General features: G+C 40.2%; 1 protein-coding gene and 1 pseudogene across 1 annotated transcript in view; both read right to left on the reverse strand.

The window, feature by feature from the left end:
• Nucleotides 1-22,778, reverse strand: part of LOC103464053 (uncharacterized) — a 24,819-nt gene extending 2,041 nt beyond the window's left edge. Inside the window, exons 1-18 of the mRNA XM_017304268.1 lie at nucleotides 22,409-22,778; nucleotides 21,951-22,113; nucleotides 21,530-21,679; nucleotides 21,292-21,452; nucleotides 21,035-21,211; nucleotides 20,029-20,170; nucleotides 19,752-19,939; nucleotides 19,522-19,663; nucleotides 19,154-19,324; nucleotides 17,270-17,505; nucleotides 16,358-16,523; nucleotides 16,123-16,275; nucleotides 15,891-16,051; nucleotides 15,590-15,766; nucleotides 15,360-15,498; nucleotides 14,263-14,450; nucleotides 14,024-14,165; nucleotides 13,397-13,495 (exon numbers count right to left, since the gene is read on the reverse strand). Of these exons, the coding sequence (XP_017159757.1) occupies nucleotides 13,397-13,495; nucleotides 14,024-14,165; nucleotides 14,263-14,450; nucleotides 15,360-15,498; nucleotides 15,590-15,766; nucleotides 15,891-16,051; nucleotides 16,123-16,275; nucleotides 16,358-16,523; nucleotides 17,270-17,505; nucleotides 19,154-19,324; nucleotides 19,522-19,663; nucleotides 19,752-19,939; nucleotides 20,029-20,170; nucleotides 21,035-21,211; nucleotides 21,292-21,452; nucleotides 21,530-21,679; nucleotides 21,951-22,113; nucleotides 22,409-22,591 (2,938 nt within the window). The 5' untranslated portion in view covers nucleotides 22,592-22,778. The remainder of the gene's footprint in view (nucleotides 1-13,396; nucleotides 13,496-14,023; nucleotides 14,166-14,262; nucleotides 14,451-15,359; nucleotides 15,499-15,589; nucleotides 15,767-15,890; nucleotides 16,052-16,122; nucleotides 16,276-16,357; nucleotides 16,524-17,269; nucleotides 17,506-19,153; nucleotides 19,325-19,521; nucleotides 19,664-19,751; nucleotides 19,940-20,028; nucleotides 20,171-21,034; nucleotides 21,212-21,291; nucleotides 21,453-21,529; nucleotides 21,680-21,950; nucleotides 22,114-22,408) is intronic.
• On the reverse strand, nucleotides 4,473-10,366 carry LOC108165637 (cytochrome P450 2J6-like; annotated as a pseudogene).
• Nucleotides 22,779-23,021: the final 243 nt, after the last annotated feature.

Below are 23,021 nucleotides of genomic sequence, written 5' to 3' on the forward strand. Positions count from 1 at the left end.
TTGAAGGTGTCTGGAGTTTCCCATTCAGATTTGTCAAACAGTACAGATGTCAACATGGGCATTAAAGGTGTGCCCTGAAAGATCCAAAATATCAGTCAGCCATTGATGAGAAAACTCTTTCTGATACATTAACTGTTTACTGCTCAGTGAATTTACCTTTGGTATGAAGTARCCACCTAGAGTTGTATCCTTGGTAGCGACCCTGAATCCATTCAGAGGAACAATGTTTCCCATCCTCTGGATCTCATGGATCACAGCATCAGTGTACGGCAGGTTCTGTCTGTCGGCCATGGAGGGTTGGCGACTCTGTCCGATCACKCTGTCAATCTCTGCCTGGACTTTCTCTGTGAAAGGATTTAAATATGAGGAATTAGGCTTTGACTGGAGAGAGAGAGATTTCCTTTCTCCATTTTGATTCATATCATTGAGAGAGCAGACACAGCTGAACTCTGCAGAGCCTTTTGAYTTTGGAAAGTAACATTTTCAGCATCTTTCCATTATACTTAACATACAGATTTTACCTGATGGTGCCGCTCTTCTGACCAGTGTGCAATCAGTACAATTTGAGGATTTTAAGTCGCTGAACTTGATTCATCATTGAAAGTGAAAATGTTCAAATCAGATTTAGCTGCTTTTTAAAATTTCTTTATTTAAGTACCCATTGGTCTCTCAGAAAAAAAAACTGCTAAAAATATATTTTTGTTTTAGTTCAGAAAAGATTTTAGTTGTCATAAGGCCTCCCTACAGCTACAAGTGAATCATTTACGCTACTTAAACTTTTTCACACGGTGTCAAATTACAAGCACTCATTTTACTGTGTCTTACAGGGATTTTATGTAGTAGAACAAGAAAAAGTAGAGCATAATTGGTAAGAGTAATCATTGTTTATTAACAAAAAACTAAAAAAGTTTAGCATCTGTTTGTATTCATATCAAAATAATTAGACTACCTTACACTGTGAGTGCAGCTGGAAGCCAAGTTAGTAAATATATCAACTAAAATCTCATCTTTGTTTTATTAAAACTGGAAATCTGAAGGTAATTTTATGTCCTTTTCAGTGATGCAGATTATGTTGGTCTAACCCATTGTATCCTAAGATTTGTGGTTGCCATGTCACAAAATCTGAGACATTCAAGGTGTGTTGTTACTTTTGAAAGGCGCTGTAGAAAGTCACTCACCTTGAACTTCAGGGTATTTTGTTAGGTAAAGCAAAGCCCAAAGCAACGTGGTGGCTGTTGTTTCTGTTCCTGCCACCAAGAGGTCGAACGAGCAGAAAGCCAGGTTGTTCTCTGTGAAGCCCAGGTTAGAGTCTTTTTGCTGCACCAACATAAAAACATGTTKGTTAATGACTCGATCCTCAACAGAAATGGTTTTGATTAAAGTGAAACAGCTTCAGTGGTGGTGGTCTACGTACGTTCTCCATTTCAATGAGGAAAGTGTCGATGTAGTCTCTGGGGTTGCTGGGATCCAGATCCTTCTTGTGCTTTTGTATTTCCTCAAGAAGGAGCTCTCTTACTGCATTATAACTGCTAAAAATGTTGTTGTGAGGACCTGGCAGATATTTCATCACTTGAGGAAATGCGTCATAAAGCTGTTTGTATTGACAGAAATGATAAAACAATCAACTTGTCATGATCAGAATCAGTGATACAGAGCAGCTTCATTCAGAGTTAGCTGGCTTACCTGACCCCATATGCTTCCTTCAAGCCGAACACCGTCAGATATGCACTTCAACATCGTCTGAAACTTGTGGTCACTGTATTCATATCTTTTTCCCATGACAAGTTGGCAAACAATGTTGGAGACGGCATTGTTAAAGAGGCCTGCTGGGCTGAAAGGTTTACCTGAAGAAGAGTATGTATTAAAAAAACAGCCTTGCACATTGATATCAGTAAAGTGTCCTTTACATTGTTTCTAACCCACCTTTCTCACTCTCTATTTCCTCCTGCAGGTGTCGGATCTCCTCACAGATGCTGAGCTCCAGTGTGTTTTTGCCCAGGCCAAAGGTGCGTAAAGTAGATAAAGCAAAACGTCTCTGTTTCTTCCATTTCTCTCCATTGCTTCCAAAAAGACCACCTATGTATAAGTTCACAAAGTCTTAAACATTAGCCCTTCGGTTTATATATTGTGCACTGAGAAATAGAAACTGATTTCACACCTGAGGGCTCAGTGTAAAACCTGTCAAAGATTGCATTTTGTGGCCGATCCACAAAGTTCTCAGCTTGTGTCACGATGGCCTCTTTCACCATCTTGTGGCTGCTCACAATCACTACGGACTGCCGGCCAAGGCGCAAGCTGAATACGTTCCCGTAGATGTCAGCCAACTGTGAAATTATTTCACAAAGTTAAAATGTAAACAAATAAGGCTACAGGTCAAAGTGCATCATGCAGTTACTGTATAAAACAGTTAGCCATGAGAAAATATATGCTTGTGCAGTTACAGTTTAGCCAGACGTTGTCACCATCTACATGTTTTCATTAAAATCACTTCCTGCAGTTAACGTCTTTAAATGAAAACCAACATTTGATTTTGCTTTTTGAGACGTTGCTGTAGATCCTGAATGTAATACTGAATGATCAAGGTAACCTGCAACATTGCTTTATGTAACGCTGCAATATGTGATCGTGAAATAAAATTATGTTTAAAAATGCAAGAAAATAATAGAACCACAATATGCAATAGTCGACGCAAAATGTAGTAAAATCCTTCAATGTATTTTAAATTGTTCGACTTGTAGATTAATGCCGACGCTTCTGGCTATGAATGTGAAAGGAAAAAAGATCACCAAAAGATCACAATTAATGACCAAAATATAAAATTAAATACCCATAGCATCAGCAATGTAATATCAAAAGTTTAATTAGGATGAACCCAAACAGTTTATGATTGTTTAGTACCTAATGCGCCACATTATTGTTATTGTAATAATCAGCACAAAATGTATTAATGATACATGTGCCGGAAGTATTGCAAAGCTATTTTATTACATTTTGTGTTGGTTATTTCATAATGTGGTTTTAAAATATTTTGAAGCCAGATTTTGCTACATTTATACAGATGTTATCACAATAGGTGTCTGCTACAAATGAAAATGGGTTCCTATTTCCTAGCTGAAATTGTCATTTCTGAAAATATGCTTACCACTCATAGGACATTTCTATTGGCATATTTATCTTATTTTCAAGCCTACAGGTTAAAATACTTTCGTAAATKATGCATTCTTAATCCATACCTTGCTGAAACAAACATGAGGATGTTTGGTGTCCAAACTTAAGATGTTCCCCACAAAGGGGAGAGCCTTCGGTCCTGGAGGAAAGTTTGCTGGTGTCCGGTTCCTAATGAAGTCGGCTATCAAAAGGAAGGAAAAGATAAACAAAAGAATCCCCTTGACGTCCAAACTCAGAATAACATCATAGATCCACATGGTTGGAGATCCAAACAGGCGGCAGGAGAAGAAATGCGCTCTGGGTTTTCCACACGCTATTTCTATACAGTCTGTTGAGAATTGACTGAAATATCTCGACTGAAGCAAGTCAGTGCTCGTCTGACTACTGAAACAGGCAAAGTTTCTGAGTTTCAGTGTAAGTAGGAGTTACATAATACTGTGCAGACCACTCCCACAGTATCTCCATGAACATCCGTTGTACATGTGTGATATAACCCGCTGTAATCTCTCTCATGGGATTTCAGGGTGTGTCTGCAATTGTGCTAAAATCCTTTGTGAATTTGTTCATGAATTTTGGGGAAATGTGTATATATATATATATTTGTGCGTGTGTGCATGTGTGTGTGTGTAGGAAATGTTAGAGTGTAAATCCTAGATAAAATTTAACGTTAATGTACAAAGCACTTTATTAGGCAGCTGAACGATGGACATTTACATTTAGCTCTCTCTTTTTTATTAGTTTTACTTTTTTCCACACAGAAATTATATCATGTCCAATTTATTTAAATGCTCCAAAGGGCAAAACACAAACAAATCTTGGAGATATTTCTGTGTGAGTGACAAAGGAGAACCCTCACTTTCCAGCAGTTCGTACATTATAATTCATAATAAGATAATGCTAACTCCACACAATAATACATCTAATTTTGTAATTTTGTTTAAGCAACAAAAGTATTACATGTATATTCTAATTCTTTTTTTTGTGGACAATATGCTCATATTATCATGCTCATGTTATCATGAGGGTAATGCTCATGGTAACATGAGCATTACCCTCATGTTATCAGTAATATATTGTGTTTTACACACGACTAGTACATGAACAATGTTCGCAATGCAAATAATGAAAAAATCTTTAAGTTACTTTAAAGAAGCTTGCATTTATCTTTTTCTAACAGATTACATGTTGTTACTTTATTAATTCAACTGCCACCCACAGTTAAATGGTGTAATAATAAGAAGAAGTAATAAGGCAGCAGTGAAAGATTGATGTCAAAGTTGTCTGTAAAAACATTATGCCCAGTCTTTTTTTTTTCTTTGAGTCAGACCAGGTCTGGTGAAAAGTCCTCAGCTCAGCGGACCTTAGCAGACAGCTTGTAGGGATGAGGCACTCGTGTCGTCCCAGTGATTCCTTCAGTGCTCAGCTCAACTCCGTCAGGAACAGAGAAGGTGAACTTCTGCAGTAAGGCGACCAAAAACAGGAACAGCTCCATCTTGGCGAGACTTTCACCGAGGCAAGCCCGTTTTCCTGCAGGGGGAACACAGACACGTGGCTGTGGTTTGAACACTGTCATGTTTTCTTTGTTAACACTAAGCATCTAAATTCATATAAAACTATATTATATTTTTTATGTGCCCTTAATTTAAATGTGTTGCATAAAACATCCTTGATGTTCAACAATTAAAGTTAAACTCTGATCAACATTTTAATTTAAATCATTCCATTTTAGCTCTGACTGTAAGTTTTAGGGTTGACTTTAGACTGATTGGAAAATGAATCTTTGCCTCAGTCTGCAAAAGTCTTTTGCAGCCTCCAACAAGTTTTGTTGCTAGATTGCTATAAACTCTGTCAACTTTTCATATTTCTGCTAGAGAAAAGTTTGCTACACCATTTTACTCTGTATGCAGTGGTGCAGGGGTAATTTTGACTAGTAGTTTTTGGCCACACATATTTTTTTTACTATAGTCATCTTACATGAACCTCCTTTTTCACATTTGCACATTCTGTGAGTCTTGGGGTAAGCTTTGAATGTGATTACTCAAGACAGTCATATCTTCCCTTTAGCCAGTTCTCTATGCCGGCCGTGTATGTGGAGAGCATGTCCGATAGCTGTCAAAACATTCTCCACCCTTAAACTTTAAGGACATGTGCTGCACCTGCAGAAAACGGGAGGAATGCTTCTCTCTTCACAAACTTCCCATTGGCATCCAGGAAGTGTCCGGGATTGAAGGTGTCTGGAGTTTCCCATTCAGATTTGTCAAACAGAACTGAGGTCAGGACGGGCATCAAAGATGTGCCCTAAAAAAAATCCAAAGTGGAACATAAAAATACTTAGGACAAAACTCCCCTATACAAGTAGAAACACTTGTCTGTGCAGCAGTTATACCTTTGGGATGAAGTAACCGCCCAGAGTCGTGTCCTTTGCAGCGACCCTCATCCCATTAAGAGGAAGTATATTTCCTATCCTCTGGATCTCGTGGATTACGGCGTCTGTGTACGGCATGCTGGATCTGTCGGCCATGGAGGGCAGGCGGGTCTGTCCGATCACTCTGTCGATCTCCGCCTGGATTTTCTCTGAAAGCAGAATAAATCAAGAAACTGAAAGTCATTTGAGGAGGGTTTTGATCCTCGCTTTTCTGATGGATTGAATGTAATTTGGCTTAACGTGACTTTAGTCTGCTGGAGTCTAAGGAATTAGAGAAAGTGTGTTTTTATATCCATTTTTAAATTTCACATAAAAGCCAGTTGTTGCGATTGTCCGTAATTGTATCATTAAAGAGAGATGATAAAAATTAAGTTCAAAACAAGGGTTAAATTGATGGATTGTACCATCTGATTTTAAGTTTAACCAAAACACGTGTTCGTTTCTATTTTAGTCAAACTTAAAATGAGAGTTTAAGATTTTTAATCAAGCTTCAGCGAAACTAAGCAGCTAAATCCCACCCAGCAGTAGGTTACTCTCTTGATATTTTCATTTAGGATAAATCCAGATTAGTTGGTTCTGGTGGCTGAAGCTAACAGCTAACCAGAGAAGCACCGATGCCAATGGAGGCAGTGACTGCAAGCTAAAGACAGACACAGCGGTTTATGTGTCAGCTGTTTCATAGGACCTGTAAGCCATCATCACGTCATTCATTCAGTTAGTTATTTCCACTGATAATTTACATGGGAACTAGATGGTGGAGGCGGTGCGCTGACCGGGAGTGTACTCTGTAAAACAGGTACGGAGAAGGAAACCTGAGAAGTGTTTGAGTACCTCATGAAACTTAAGGCAATTGTTGTAGTAATCTTACATCAAACCAATACTCTGACCAGGCGGACACGTTCAGCTCTCTGAAACCCACCTTGAACATCAGGATATTTTACAAGGAAAATCAACGCCCACAGCAGCGTGGTGGCTGTAGTTTCTGTTCCAGCAAGGAAGAGATCAATGGCGCAGTAAGCCAGATTGGCCTCGGTGAAGCCCAGGTTAGAGTCTTTGTGCTGCCACAAAAAAAGAAAAAAAAAAAAAGTGATGTTTTACAGCTTTATAGAATGGATTGTTTCAGGGTGAGCTAGCTTTTAATACCAATCCTCACGTACGTTTTCCATCTCGATGAGGAAAGTGTCGATGTAGTCTCTGGGGTTGTCGTGATCCAGGTCCTTCTTGTGCCGCTCTACTTCCTCACTAATGAACTGCTCCACAGTGGTGAAGTGGCTGAAGATCGTGTTGTGAGGACCCGGCATGTATCTCATCACACTGGGAAATGCCAAGTAGAGCTACTCAAAAGAAAAAAGGTCAAACTGGTGATCCCAATTGTTTTAAAACTCACTTTTCGTAGTAAACTTTTGATATCTCAGACAGTGATGCAGAGACTATTAACTTACTTGACCCCAGACGTTCCCCTCCAGCATAACCGCCTCAGACATGCACCTGAGCATCGTCTGAAACCTGTGGTCAGTTGTATCTTTTCCCCATGACAAGCTGGCAGATGATGTTGGATACAGCGAGGTTGAAGAGGCCTGCTGGGTTGAAAGGTTTACCTGATGGAAGGGAGATCTCAGATTTAAAACAGTGTGCTATGTGCAATGCCAGGAGTAAGGAGCTCATGCTCTATGCTATGCTCATCATAACCCACCTTTCTCACTCTCTATTTCCTCCTGCAGGTGTCGGATCTCCTCACGAACGCTCTGTTCCAGTGAGTTTTTGCCCAGACCGAAGTTGCGCAAGGTAGACAAAGCAAAACGTCGCTGTCTCTTCCATTTTTCACCGTTGCCCATAAAGAGACCAGCTGGATATTTTTCAGCAGAAATAAAAAATGTACAGTCATGGCCAAAAGTTTTGAGAATGATTCAAATGTTAATTTTTACAAAGTCTACTGCTTCAGTTTTTATAATGGCATTTTGCATATACTCCAGAATGTTATAAAGAGTGATCAGCTTAACAGCAATTAATTGCAAAGTCAATATTTGCCTAGAAAATAAACTTTATCCCCCAAAACACATTTCAACTTCGTTGCAGCCCTGCCTTAAACAAACCAGCTAACATCGTTTCAGTGATTGCTACATTAACACAGGTGTGGGTGTTCATGAGGACAGGGCTGGAGATCAATCTGTCATGATTAAGAATGACACCACTGGACACTTTAAAAAGAGGCTGGTGCTTGGCATCATTGTTTCTCTTCTGTGAACCATGGTTATCKCTAAAGAAACACGTGCAGTCATCATTGCACTGCACAAAAATGGCCTAACAGGGAAGAAAGAGTATTGCAGCTAGAAAAATTGCACCTCAGTCAACAGTCTATCTCATCATCAAGAACTTCAAGGAGAGAGGTTCCATTGTTGCCAAAAAGGCTCCAGGGYGCCCAAGAAAGACCAGCAAGCGCCAGGACTGTCTCTTAAAAGTGTTTCAGCTGCGGGATCGGRCTACCAGCAGTGCAGAGCTTGCTCAGGAATGGCAGCAGGCAGGTGGGAGTGCATCTGCACGCACTGTGAGGCGGAGACTCTTGGAGCAAGGCCTGRTCTCAAGGAGGGCAGCAAAGAAGCCACTTSTCTCCAGGAAAAACATCAGGGACAGACTGATATTCTGCAAAAGGTACAGGGAGTGGACTGCTGTGGACTGGGGTAAAGTCATTTTCTCTGATGAATCCCCTTTCCGATTGTTTGGGACATCTGGAAAACAGCTTGTTTGGAGAAGACGAGGTGAGCGCTACCACCAGTCTTGTCTCATGCCAACTGTAAAGCATCCTGAAACCATTCATGTGTGGGGTTGCTTCTCAGCCAAGGGAGTCGGCTCTCTCACAGTCTTGCCTAAAAACACAGACATGAATAAAGAATAGTACCAGAATGTCCTCCGAGAGCAACTTCTCCCAACCGTCCAAGAGCAGTTTGGTGATGAACAATGCCTTTTCCAGCATGATGGGGCACCTTGCCATAAAGCAAAGGTGATAACTAACTGGCTCAGGGAACAAAACATGGAGATTTTGGGTCCATGGCCTGAAAACTCCCCAGATCTTAATCCCATTGAAAACTTGTGGTCAATCATCAAGAGACGGGTGGACAAACAAAAACCTAGGAATTCTGACAAAATGCAAGCATTGATTGTGCAAGAATGGACTGCTATCAGTCAGRAGAATTGCAGAGGTCCTGAAGAAGAGGGGTCAACACTGCAAATATTGACTTGCTGCATTAACTCATTCTAACTGTCAAGAAAAGCTTTTGTTACTCATATGATTGCAATTGTATTTCTGTATGTGATGAAAACATCTGACGTACACACGTCAAAACCAGAGGGCAGCAGATCATGTGAAAATATAATATTTGTGTCATTCTCAAAACTTTTGGCCATGACTGTATATATTTAGTTAATCTAAGCTATTTTTGTACAAAATGCATTGAGAAATCAAAAGATTTGACACCTGAGGGTTCAGTGTAAAACCTATTGGTTATGGCGTTGAAGGGTCGGTCCACAAAGTTCTCAGCTTGGGTCACCAGCGCCTCCCTCACAGCCTTGTAGCCGCTCAGAAACACAATCGATTCCCGGCCGAGGCGGAAGCTGAAGACGTTCCCATAGATGTCAGCCAACTGTGGAAAACATAACAATGGAAAACCGCCACTTAAGCAAAAAACAAAACAAAACAAAAACCCACATGGTTGGTTTGATATGACACATAAATCAAACCAACCAACCAATCAAGTAAATAAACAAAATTTGACACCATTTAAAATTGTTTGGTGTCTGATCTCCGACTAAACTCTCCAGATTCTTAATTTGTTTCAGGTCGAATGTGTTTCCTAAGTGACACCATGGACACTAAAATAGATATTGGTGCTTTTGACACTTCTTCTTCCCACTTAACTTTCCATTGATGTGCTTCTACACAGCAATCTGAACAGCTAGCTTGTTTTTTAGCAGTGACATTTTGTGGATTTTGTCAATGACAAGTCATCAGTTTTCCAAACCACTGTAAAGGCTCTGACACTACTTTAAATCAGTCTTTTGTGACATTATCTACATTCTCCGTAATAGTTTTCACTATGTAATAAAAATGAGAGGCACCTCTGTATTTCAGCCACAGGATGTCAGAAACTGTTTCAGTTCATTTGCAGGGATCTTTTGAGCCCCAATGTTTAGATTTTGCAGCAAATGAAGCTCTGCTTCGCAGTAATTCAGAGTTTTGCTGTAAGACACTTAATTCTAAAGCAAGCTTTAAGCGCCCACTGAAAACGTGCAAAGCTAAACCGTTCAAAAGCACATCTTTCCAAAACATCTTTAAATGTATATTTTAAGTTTTGATTAAGGTAATATGACATTTCTCTGGACAACATGACCATACATGCATGCACTCACACCAATGCAGGCTGTAACCTCTAAGCCGTTAAATCTGTACCTTTTGGAAATAAATGTGTGGATGTTTACTTTCCAAGCTGAAGAAATTCCCCACAAAGGGTAGAGCCTTTGGTCCTGGAGGGAAATTGGCTGGTTTTCTGCTTTTGTAGAAGTCTGCAATCAGAAGGAACAGGAAAACAAACAGGAGAAGCCCCTTCACGTTCATGCTCAGCAAAAGATTATAAAACCACATGATTAGCTGCAATGGAGGAAGTGTCTGCAGGAGTCACAGTTATCTTCTGGCTGTGTGAAGCAGCATCTGGGCTTCTGAAAAGTCTTTTGTGTCAAACATGCCCAGCTCAGTCAACAAGATTGCAATGTAAACATAATGTAGACTCCACAAAGGAGGGGGGCCTTATATAACATCCTGCTAACTCCACCTCCTCAAGCTAACCTCTGCAATACCAGTGTAATAAAAGCTACTACTCAAAGTATTAATTCAGCAGCATGATTGCATACATTTACGAGACTGTGCTCATTCTGAAATGAACTACATTAGTTAAGGTTAAGACTTCTGTGTTTATGACATTAGAGACTGAAGGTCAGAAGGCGAATCCACATGCATGACGGCTCAAATGTTTGTTTTAACAAAAGGAAAAGGCAGAAAGAATGAAACACGACTGAACCGGAAGGAACCAACATACACTGTGAAGCATTTGAAGGTGGTTTAACTGGAAAATGAAAGTCCACCTGCTGCATTGAGCATGCAATTTAAGTCAAAGTTCATGAAGTCGATTTAACAGCAAGAGACAAGTTGTCTAAACCTTGTTTTTAAACTTCATTCATCTTGAATTGAGTTTTAACTTATTGCTGCAATTTAAAACAATTATTTCACAAGATAAAGCTGCCCCCGCCTAGTTAAAGAGCACACACCTCTGTTATTTTTTACTCACAATATCAAGTTAACATAACTTATTTTACTTTAGAATAATTAACAGTCATATACTATATTCATAATTTATATTTATATTGTTTCAAATTGCATGAACAAAATTTCTGATCTGATAATGAATTTCATTAAATGTCTTTTATTAAAGAATAAATTCTGATCAAAAACCTTTAGAGCAGGGGTGTCAAACTCCAGTCCTCGAGGGCCGGTGTCCTGCAACTTTTAGAAGTGCCTCTGCTGCATCACACCTGAATAGAATAATTAGGTCATTAGCAAGGCTCTGGAGAACTGAGGAGGTAATTAAGCCATTTGATTCAGGTGTTTTGTACCTGTGGCACATCTAAAAACTGCAGGACAGCGGCCCTTCAGGACTGGAGTTTGACACCCCTGCTTTAGAGTAACCGTCTCAGCCATCTTTGTTAAAAGGTTTTCTTTTCATGACACAAATGTTGGGATTTGAGTTTTGTTGTTTCATCGATGCATGTGCAGGTAGAGCAGCCGTTTTCAGATTCACTTCTTTGTCTTTGCCAGTAATCTGGGTGATTAATTGAGTCGTCAGGCTTTTGACTATAACTTTAACTTTCATGTAACAAGCGCATTATTATTTATCAAAGTTCTCATGACTGTTTGGTCTATAGAGCATTTGTAGCCTGTAATTTAATTGTTTGCATGAACTTAACTAAGGTTGATAAAGGTTTTTATTTCAAGCCACTTGATGAATTGTAAATGTTCCCTGAAAGGAGCAGTTGTTTGAAACTGCTGAGCACTTCCAGACTGATGGCGTCAAAGAAAGGATCCAAGTTTCTCTGTTGCCAAAGCAAACCCAGCAGGGAATACTAACTGCAGGCTTTATAAATAGGAACATCTTCCCTGTGATAGAATGAGTCCTAATGCAAACAGCCAGGGTAGCCGTTCTATTCAGTGGTTTCTTATCAGCTCTATCTTTGAAAACATTTTAGATTGAGACGGAAAAAGCTGAATAACAGGAAGCTGAGGCAGGACAAGGCAAGTTTGTTTAAACGGCTCTACACACACATGAATTCAGTGTTTCCCCATAGCAAGGAACCAAAAAAAGGGAACCTGCAATATGCAACTTTTTATAAAAAATATGTTTTTACATATTTGTTAGAACTGTCAATATGTTGTGGCAGTATGGTATGACAGATTATCTGTGAGAAAAAACTCTTCAGCTTTCTCCCAGTGCTGTCTAGAAACAACCAATCAGAGGCAGGAGGCGGGTTTTAGCACCTTCAATCATGTGGCTGCTCATCTTCCCTCCCCCTTGCTCTGTGCTATGCTGTAGCTAGCGCAGCCTGTTGTGAATGCTCAGTCTAGTTACAGTTTTTCTGTAATTATAAGTTGTTTCTCTGCCATTAGCACATTAGCATAAGATTGATTGACAGCGTTAAGACCCTCCTCCTGGTTCTGATTGGTTGTTTTTGGTCGGAACGGCTCATTACTTTAGCCAGCAATATTCGGTCAGGGAGGAGGTGGAGGAGATTGATCTTTTCACAGTTTATCTGTCTCATAGCAAACTTTCACAATATGGTGACAACTTTAACAAATATGGAGAAAACATTTTTTTAATTAAAGTTATATGCTGCAGCTTGATTAAAGTGCAACACAAAGCATCCAGACTGCTTCATGTATATTTTGCACATTGCCTATGACTGCTGTTGGTGGGGAGAGAAGTTTCAGTAAGGTAAACCTAATAATAATAATAATAATAATAATAATAAGAAGAAGAAGAAGAAGAAGAAGAAAAAATAGGCAACCTATTTACATATAGTATGTGGACTGTTGCATTTAAAGTTCACTAGCAGTGAATATTGTATCAGTATTGGACCAAAGAAAGCAAGGCAGTCACAAGCCTTTCATTTTGTGATTCCTAGCCCCCATAATGATAAAACTTACTTGCTTTATTTATTATTTTTCAAATGAAAATGAAAATTCACATCACACCAAGGAGTTTACCAATCTTTAAAAAACGAACAATATTTACAATTAAAAATGACAAACGCTTCATCTTTCTGCTTTATTAATTCAATGCAGCAGTAAACACATCAAATTATATGTTTGCAAATCTTTACTTCACAATTTGATAAGTTGTCATATTTTGTAGTCAACAGGAGTATTTTAATGTCTTGTGAATTGTTTTTTGTCTGCCATCTAGGATTTCTTGCTCCTGAACTCCCAGTAGGAGTCAGCAGGTCAGACTATGTTGCATTATTTGCTAATAACATATTTTGTTATGTGAAACCATCACCCAGATTATAACATAGAGATGCATACAATCAGAATCTTGCTAAACAAGAAGCACTGCTAAGACTATTAAGAGCTTTTTCTACAATGTGCTTATTCTTCTCTGGAGAACAAACGGTAATGGCGGATCTGTCAGCGAGCCTTAGCAGACACTTTGAAGGGGTGAGGTACGCGTGTCGCTCCGGTGATTCCTTCAGAGCTCAGCTCGACTCCGTCAGGAACAGAGAAAGTGAACTTCTGCAGTAAGGCGACCAAAAACAGGAACAGCTCCATCTTAGCGAGGCCTTCACCAAGACACACGCGTTTTCCTGCACAATGAACACAAAAAAACATAACTATATATGTTCTTGATTAAGTTATGTGGTTCCCAGTGGAAATTTATTTTTTTCAAAGCCAGTTTCTGACATCTTTTTGCCAACTACCCAGATCTTATAGCGCTTGTCAACTATGCTAACAAGTGGAGTTGTAAGTGCTTTCTCTTTTGAAATTGAGGAACTGGATTTAGATTATTTAGCTTTACCCTATGGCTGGGAATGGGCTGCAGGATCGCTGTAAAGACAGGGTTACTGCTTCCTGTGTATTGCTTTGTAAGAATCTTTCAATCACCTCTGATCTAAACCCTTTTTATAAGGCTATACTTACACTAAGCTTAGCAAAAAGTGAGGCTATTTGAGTTTGGTTGATTGTTTTTTATCTGTTAAAGCAACATCTTGTTTAGAAAGCCTTTTTATTTCCCTTTAAATAGTGCCACGTATAGTAATTCTCACATTTTGTAGTGATGCCAGTAATTCTGAGGAAGTTTGGAAACTCTTGACTCAGAAATGTGTGTGCTGTACCTGCAGAGAACGGGAGGAATGCTTCTCTCTTCACAAACTTCCCATTGGCATCCAGGAAGTGTCCGGGATTGAAGGTGTCTGGAGTTTCCCATTCAGATTTGTCAAACAGTACGGATGTCAACATGGGCATCACAGATGTTCCCTGAAAACATCAAAATTCACTAAATAGAATGAAGCAAAACTAGAAACAACACTTTTACCCAAATGCTTATCGCTTATTAGTTGCTCAGTAAATTTACCTTTGGTATGAAGTAACCACCTAGAGTTGTATCCTTGGCAGCGACCCTGAATCCATTCAGAGGAACAATGTTTCCCATCCTCTGGATCTCATGGATCACAGCATCAGTGTACGGAAGGTTCTGTCTGTCGGCCATGGAGGGTTGGCGACTCTGTCCGATCACTCTGTCAATCTCTGCCTGGACTTTCTCTGTAACAACAAAGTCAGTTTTTGCTTAGGTCTCTCTCAGCCATGTATGATTCAGCATACATGCAGCTGTCTTTCTGTCAAATCCCCCCGGTGGTCTCGTCATGGCTCCACCTGTTCCTGTCTCTGTAACAAACATTTGTCCTACTTTGCACCAGAGTTGGTCTCTGATGTACTCTCCTTGAACTTTGTATCACTCCTACCTCAATTTACTCCTGTCTGTCTGTCCTTCATGTATTCAGTTAGTTTAAAATTAGCAACAGTATAAGTAAAAAACAAACATACACAAAAAGCAATGAAACAGTATGAAAAAAAATGGGTTTTTCCTAGGGGTGCACAGATTAATTGGATCCGATTTCCTTCATTTTGGGAGATCGGTGATCTGGTGATCCACTGATCTTATCTAGCTTGGTAAAGGTCTAAGAATCAACCACTGACAGTGACTGACAGACCGGCACTCCAAGTTATGTCTGCACGTTTACAATTAACAACAATGACCCCACTGCTGCCAACTCAATGACTTTCTTACTATATTGAACAACATTTCAGAGAAAAAAATTGGTATCGGCCAAAATCGGAATCGGCAGGTTAAACTTTTTAAAAAATCGAAGATCGGCGATCGACCAGAAAACTGCAATCGGTGCACCTCTAGTTTTTACATTAGGTGAGCAAAATGAATCCATGGCAACCACAGGTCAGTGCCCTATCCAAACCCAAACTTTTCTTCATTACAGTTGTTCAGGAATATTTATGAAACTGACATCCGTGCCATATTACCTGAAGCTTTGTGTTCAAGGTAACACTTTATTGTTGTGTGTCAACAAGTGAATCGAGGCATTTTTACAATATAAAAAAACATGCAAGCTTTAACCAAAGCTGTAATCCCTTTAGAGAGCCTAGCCTTCCACCAACCTTGGATGTCGGGGTTTTTAATCAGGAAAATCAAAGCCCATTGCAGCGTGGTGGCTGTTGTTTCTGTTCCTGCAATGAAGAGGTCAAGAGAGCAGAAAGCCAGGTTGCTCTCTGTGAAGCCCTGGTTGGAGTCTTTTTGCTGCACAGAAACACACAAAAGACAAGTTGCTTAATGATAGCTGAATGAAATAGGATGTGTTTGAGAGCGAAATAACTGATTGGTGACATACGTTCTCTAGCTCAATGAGAAAAGAGTCAATGTAGTCTCTTGGATTGCTGTCGTCCAAATCCTTCTTGTGCTCCTGTATTTCCTCGTGAAGGAAATCTAGTATGCTGTCGTAAATCCTGAAGATTTTGTTGTGAGTACCTGGCAAATATTTCATCACGCTGGGGAATGCCCGATAGAGCTGTTTGAAGACGAGATAAAAAGACGACAATAAAGACAAATATCACATATCCTCTTTTACAATAAACCTCTCACATTGCGGTATGTGACACAGAGTGGTCCTCCATCGGGGTTATTGAACTTACTTCGCCCCAAATGCTCCCCTCCAGCCAAATCACCTCAGACATGTACTTCAGCATCGTCTGAAACCTGTGGTCAGTGTAGTCATACCTTTTCCCCATGACAAGCTGGCAGATGATGTTGGACACAGCGTTGTTGAAGAGGCCTGCTGGGCTGAAAAGTTTACCTGATGAAGAGAAAGACCCGGTTCAAAGACAGAGCCAACGTGAGCTGTATTTCACAGAGAATGTAATCCACCTTTTTCACTCTCTATTTCCTCCTGCAGGTGTCGGATCTCCTCACAGATGCTGAGCTCCATCATGTTCTTCCCCAGACCGAAGTTACGTAAAGCAGACAAGGCAAAACGTCGCTGTCTCTTCCATTTTTCACCGTTGCTCAAGAATAGACCAGCTAGAAATAAGCATGCAGGCACAACAATGTTAAAGCCTCATATAACCCGTGTCTGTCCAACAAAACCAAAATGTTTCCACACCTGAGGGCTCGGTGTAAAACCTGTCAGCGACTGCGTCGTACGGCCGGTCCACAAAGTTCTCAGCTTGCGTCACAATGGCCTCTTTCACCATCTTATATCCGCTCACAATCACCAACGTATCCCAGCCCAGGCGGACTCTGAGGACGCTGCCATAGAGGTCAGCCAGCTACGGAGAACGTAACAGATTAATCTGTACGGCGTCTTCCAGACATCCAAACTGACTTCATTCTTTCAATTTTTTTTTTTATATGTGGGTGTAAAGGACATTTTATGGGTAACAGTAACAACAAAAGAGCCCCAAATCATTGCAGTTATCACCACTATGTTTGCCAGATGTGACAAGATGTACAGTTTACAAAGGGATTCCACTTTGTCTTGTCTGTCTACAAATTTGTTTCTCCAAACTCTTGGGTGTTAAGATATTGCGCGGTAAATGTACGTCCGTTTTCCTCTACTGAAAATTTTCTCTAGATGCTGTTTTTGTATCTTAATTTAGGAAATTGCGGCCTGCAGTATTTTAGTTGTTGATCTGGGTCCTTATGTGGTTTTATGGATAAATTAGAGGTTCACTGTAGGAGAAAATTTAGTGAACTGTCACTATTGATGTATCTTTCCAAAAAAAATAAATAAATAAAATACAGCAATGTATATTTACTGTGAATAGAAAAAAAAGAAAGCTAAAAAATTGCAACACCTATTTGCTTGGTTATGCATCTACCCAGTCCTTCTTTAGTTAATATTTAACTCATGTCATTCTTTTGCCAGCCCCGTCTCCCAGCCTCCCTAAAGCATAATTCAACTACTGAAATTCTTTAATATATTATTTGATTTTGAACAACTTTTTAATTCACATTTCACAATGAATTTAGCCAAACAAAGCTATAACTTTAGGCTCTTAATGCAAAGCAGTACCTTGGTGAAATACACGTGCGGGTGCTTGCTGTCCAAAGTCAAGATATTTCCCACGAAGGGAAGAGCTCTTGGTCCTGGAGGAAAGTTTGATGGTTTCCTGTTCTTCAGGTAATCAGCTATCAGAAGAAATGATAAAACAAACAAAAAAAGCCCTTTCAGGTCAAAGCTCAGCAAAAAATCATAAAGCCACATGGTTAAAGCGCGCAAAAACGGGCAGCAGCAGAAAAAAGAAAATGCTTATCTGGACAGTCTTCTTATTTTTGTGATGCCTATCAAAGTCTGCAGCGTCGGCCGCCTGGCAGGCAACTCAAAATCACAGCACGCCTTGGGCTGTCCAAAGGGAAAAGTGGTGCAAATGTTGCAGACCGCACCTGCATGCCCTTTGACAAGCCTAACCTTTGTATTCCAGGGAAGATAAAACCTTCTTTTATCTATCCTTGTTAAGAGTTCAGACATTGTGATAATGGATATTTAATATGATGGACACAAACATAAAACAGGGTCTTCTGTGTCAAATGAAGTTCCTCCGTTCTCGACTAGCTCAGAGTCCGAATTACTTGTCTGTATTTAGTAAGAATGAAAGTTTTGGAAGGCTTCCTGTTGGCATCTCTCTTAATTCGTCGGCCAGTTTGTGCACTCTTGAATCCTCCAGCTTTGCTACCGATTGTGATAAAGCTAAATCAGAGATTAGCTGTTCCCAAGTAAGCAGAGCCAGGCCCAACGACACAAAGTGCACCAGTGGCAAAAGGCACCCAGGAGATTTAATGTGCAGGAGTTTCAACAAGCTGGAACTTGAGAAAACTGGAGGAATGTCAGATGTGTGCCTTCAAAAATCATACACGTGTTTTATTTGACAGGTCGGCACTAAATAGTCCAAAATTGTGAAGAGAATAGAAAAATACATAATAGCTCAATCTTACTGAGCTTGAACTATTTTACAAACACAAATCTGCTGAGAATCAGATCTTTAGGTGTGCAGTGGTAATAAAGACCTAATCTGAAAGGCTTGGTACTGTGATTAAAGCCAAAGGTGATCGGCTGAAAGGGACTGGAATTGGACACGACTACTTTGTTATTTTAACTAAGCTGAAGCTAAACGTTTGCCGGTTTCACGGTCAAACCGGAAAGACATGAGTTGTGCTTTATGGGGCCATTATGTGGAGCTTAACTAAACACTGCAGAAAAACACAAAGCCTCCAACACAAATATTATTCAGCAAAATCACTGAATTTATCAAATATTGTCATAAGAGAAACTGACTTTTTTTTTCCAGCAGAGTTCACTTCTTCTCCGCTTTGTTCTTTGAGCTGAATTGTTGTCACTTATCGGTAATGCAAAAATGTCTGACAAATGAATCACCATTTAAAAGACTACAAATGTTCATATTATAAACACTTTATTACATTCCAAGGATGAAAAGTTTTATTTTTTGCCATCTCGCATCATTTTCCCTTCTCTCTTTGGTTCGATGTTAAGCTGTTATGAAATCGTCTTGAAATGAGATGAACATTAAACATCGCACACAAATTACAATCTAAATACTTCAAACACCCTCTCTCAATAGTTTATTTTTTATTTTTTTACATTCACCAAATTACTGTCAGAGTGATCAACAGATTGTGCTGACGTTGCTCCAGTACACAAAACGCGTATCGTGATTAAATTGCTTTGGGTTAGTGGTTTTTCTATTAACACTTTAAGCTACCAAATGTTATCATATTTAGTCAAATTCAGTAAGGCTTTATTTCAACAAATTAAGGTTTTCCTGCTTACAGCCACTAAAAAAAACCCTGACATTTATGATTAGAATACATACAATAAAATAAAAGCATTTTTAATACAGCGCTGTTGTCCCAATGAGTAGTATGCGAAACACATGTTAGCGTGGCACAGCCAGGAATCTGAACTCCTCGGGGGAATAAGTGAAGCCCATCACGCCCTCCAGCTTGGGCATTTCTCCTGGAACCGGGGCAAAGGTGAAACGTTGCAGCATAACTGAGAAGAAGACGAAGAGCTCCATTTTGGCCAGGTGTTCCCCCAAACACATGCGTTTACCTGCGTTGAGAAATGGGACACGCTTGATCAGCATATGCTATGGTTTCTGGAGCATACAGACAACCTCACATTTCCAAGTTAAACAGTTAATACTCAAATGTCATCAATTAGGTTGGTAAAAAAAAGGGAACTCTGCAGTGAATATTGCACAGAAACACAGAGGAGAGCGAGCTTTGAACAGAAACCTTGTAACCAACCTGCTGAAAATGGCAAGAAAGCATCTTTCTTGACAAACTTTCCCTTTGAATCCAAGAAGTGCTCGGGATTGAAGACATCTGGAGTCGCCCACTCGTTCTTATCAAACAGCACAGATGCCAGGATTGTCGTCATATATGTTCCCTGAACAGAGAGTCAAGTTTCAGGCATCAGCAGCTACCCAACGACTTCGTCACATAAAATTGAGTTTTAACTGAGGTACGTGTTCTACCTTAGGAATGAAGTATCCTCCCAGTGTTGTGTCTTTACTCGCCATTTTAGGGAATCCCATGGGAACGATGTTTCCCATCCTCTGGACCTCGTGGATGACAGCATCGGTGTAGGGCAAGTTCGGCCTGTCGGCCACGGTGGGCTGACGAGACTGCCCGATCACTCTGTCTATCTCTGCTTGGACCTTCTCTGAGAAAAAAGGACGGAAGAGGAAGTAGGGTGTTGAAATCTAACACCGTTTTAGTTGGGATATTTCAGTTTTGTGACGAGCCACTGACCCTGTATCTCTGGGTAGTGCAACATGAACAGAAGGGCCCAGCGCATTGTGGTGGCAGTGGTTTCTGTTCCAGCCTCGATGAGGTCAAGAGTGCTAACCAGCAGCGTTTCAGTGTCGAAGCCAGCCTGGGGATCATCTTTTTTCTAACAAGACATCAAAAAATATTGGAATTTAATCTCATTACAACAAGAGCTCTGCTAACATTTCTCACTCTAAACATAATTCACGTAGCTTGTGTGAAGTTTCTCTTGCCAGTGATCAATGTCCTGCAGTGGACTTTTTCCATGGTTGACCAGCTTCTAAGGGTTTGCTGACGAATCAGACTAACTCAAGATGCCAAAAATGAAGCACAGCTGACAGCTATCCAGCAGGGAACATTTACATCACTGCTTCTTGTTACCGTTTCAGAAATATGGCAAACATACAACATGGACGGCTACAGATAACAGACAGCTGTGTTTTTGTTTTTGACCGTCTCCATGGCTATTTTTTGGTTGAACCCGGCAGTTACTTTTCCGTCTTGATTTCTTAATGAACACCACCCATTTGGTCAGTACCAAACATGGTAACATTGGACATGTAGCACTGCCTGGTGGACGGAGGTTATTGCTGACCAAGGATTTTGGAGAGATGTTTTTTGTTGTTCTCCTTTTATGTTGCTTATGCCTTAGTTGAATTTACATATTGCTAGCCCCTAAAAGCAGTTTCTTCCCAGAAAACGTATTCATAAAAGACGTGAAACTGAATTGTGTAAAGTTATATATTGTGAATAATTTATGAAAAGACAACCATTACTTTTTACCAGATCCTTTTAGTAATTATGTTGGTTCATCAGTGATTGGATGGACTATTGGATTTGCTAAATTATGTTCATGAATATTACACCATTCATCTGTTCAATTGTTTATCTCTACTAGTCAAATGACCAATTATATGGCAGCAACGCAGCTTTTCAGTGTTTCGTCAAAACCTCACGACAGAAGTCTCATGTTGTATGAACTTTTCACCTTCTCCATCTCTGACAGGTAGACGTCGACATAATCCCGAGGATCATCTGGATTCCACTCCTCTCTGTGCTTCTCTATCTCTTTTTTCAAAAAGACCAGGATCTTCCTGTAGTTGGCATGCACGGTCTGGTGAGGCCCTGGCAGGTGCTGCATCAGTCCAGGGAAGGCGTCAAACAGCTGAAGTTGAAGGGACAGACTCTCAGATCAGCTGCAGACAAGCCAGGCAGAGTTTCCTTTCAGCGGGTAGAAAAGAATACCTGAGTCCGCAGGGAACCAGCGAGAATAACGGCTTCGTTGTCCAGCTCCAGGACTTCCCGAAAGCTTGGGTCCGAGTACTCAAATCGATGTCCAAAGACCACAGATGAGATTATGTTACTCACTGCGTTTGTTAGGACGTAGTGGGGGTTAAATGGCTTTCCTGGAAATATTGAGAAATAATATTTAAATGAGCATAAATCGTAATTCTTTCACTGGTTTCGGTTAAAGTCTGCTTACCTTGCTCGTCGTTGAAGGCTTCGCAAAGAAAGCTGGACTCCACTTCTATGTATTTTTCTAAAGATTTCTGTCCTTCTCCAAAGTAGCGAAGGTGAGCACTGGCGAACCTTCTCTGTTTCTTCCACAAGTACCCATTACTCAGAGCTATACCTGCAATAACATTACATCAGAGTATTTTAAAGTACATTTTAAGAACAAATATTTTCAAATAAACTGACACTATAGTGTAAAATAGGTTGTGTTGCTCTAGGTTAAACTGGTGACCTATTCAGCATCTCCCAATGTCTCTCACCCAAGATCTGCTAGGCGGTCAAAATTTTCACGCAAGCCAGGACAAGCTTGCATGAAAATTGACCAAAGACAATGTTTGTTTTTTTTTTAGCAGAGAATAATAAATGAATACACTTGTTTGGCTACTCACCAAGGCCCTTGAAGGTAACGTGAAAAAGGGGAACAATTGGCCGATCGACGAAGCTGTCCAGCTGGCTGACAAGAGCCTCTTTAACCATCTTGAGTCCAGAGACAAACACCAGCCTCGCACTGCCTTTTCTCACGCTGAACACAGGACCATACTCCTTTGAAAGCTGCATTTAAGAAACAAATTCACATCGAGGAAAAAAAGATAATGATGATCATTCAGGAAAATATAGGCAGTTGTTTACCCAGTTAAGTTTAGTTTACATGTGAAACTCAGTTTTGGGAAACTTTTGGAATTACAACACGGCTTTCATGGTTATTCCTTCCTATAAGTGAACGCCATATTTCATAGATACATTCTTCCCTGCGATTAAAAGCATGAAACTTGCTGTACAGTTCCACACACTCCTGTTTGGAGACGTGCACTGACGTGCCCGTATATAAACAAGCATTCTTGTTCACCTTCTCCATTGCTTTGAAGTCCAACGGCGTTAAGATGTTTCCTACAAAAGGCGCAGCCCAGGGCCCCGGTGGAAAGTTGGGAGGCCTCCCGTTTTTCGCAGCATCAAATATCAGCAGGAATACAAACCCTAGCAGAAGCCAGCCGGTAAAGTCCATGCAATCAAAAAGAGCTTGGAAAATCATGGTGAAGAAAATTGTAAGAATGGCCTGGCTAAGATGAAAATTGAGCTTGTTCTTGCAGTTTTTTCTGTGCAGAGTGTGCTAAGACTGGAAGGCAGATGTAGAAAAAAAACAAAAAAACTTGGCTCCAGTAAAGTTACGTAATACTGGTGGCCTCTCTGGACCCGTTAACAGGAATAAACACAGCCAGAGTTGAAAATGTTCCAGACGACTTCAGACTGGAAGAATGTATAGTGCACCGGGGTCAGTAGGCGGTCCTAATAACTTAACTAATTAGTTTTGGATGACATGTTTTATTATGCTCCATGGTAACTTTTTTTTTTTTTTTTGTGTTTTCAAAGCCATCCATGTGTAAGAGCTCAAAGTTTTAGCACAATCATTGGCAAATACAAAAAAAAGGCATGACAATAGAGAAAGTGGTTCATTCCAGTGC

The sequence above is a fragment of the Poecilia reticulata genome, linkage group LG4 (genome assembly GCF_000633615.1).
Source record: "Poecilia reticulata strain Guanapo linkage group LG4, Guppy_female_1.0+MT, whole genome shotgun sequence".
NCBI classification, from domain to species: Eukaryota; Metazoa; Chordata; class Actinopteri; order Cyprinodontiformes; family Poeciliidae; genus Poecilia; species Poecilia reticulata.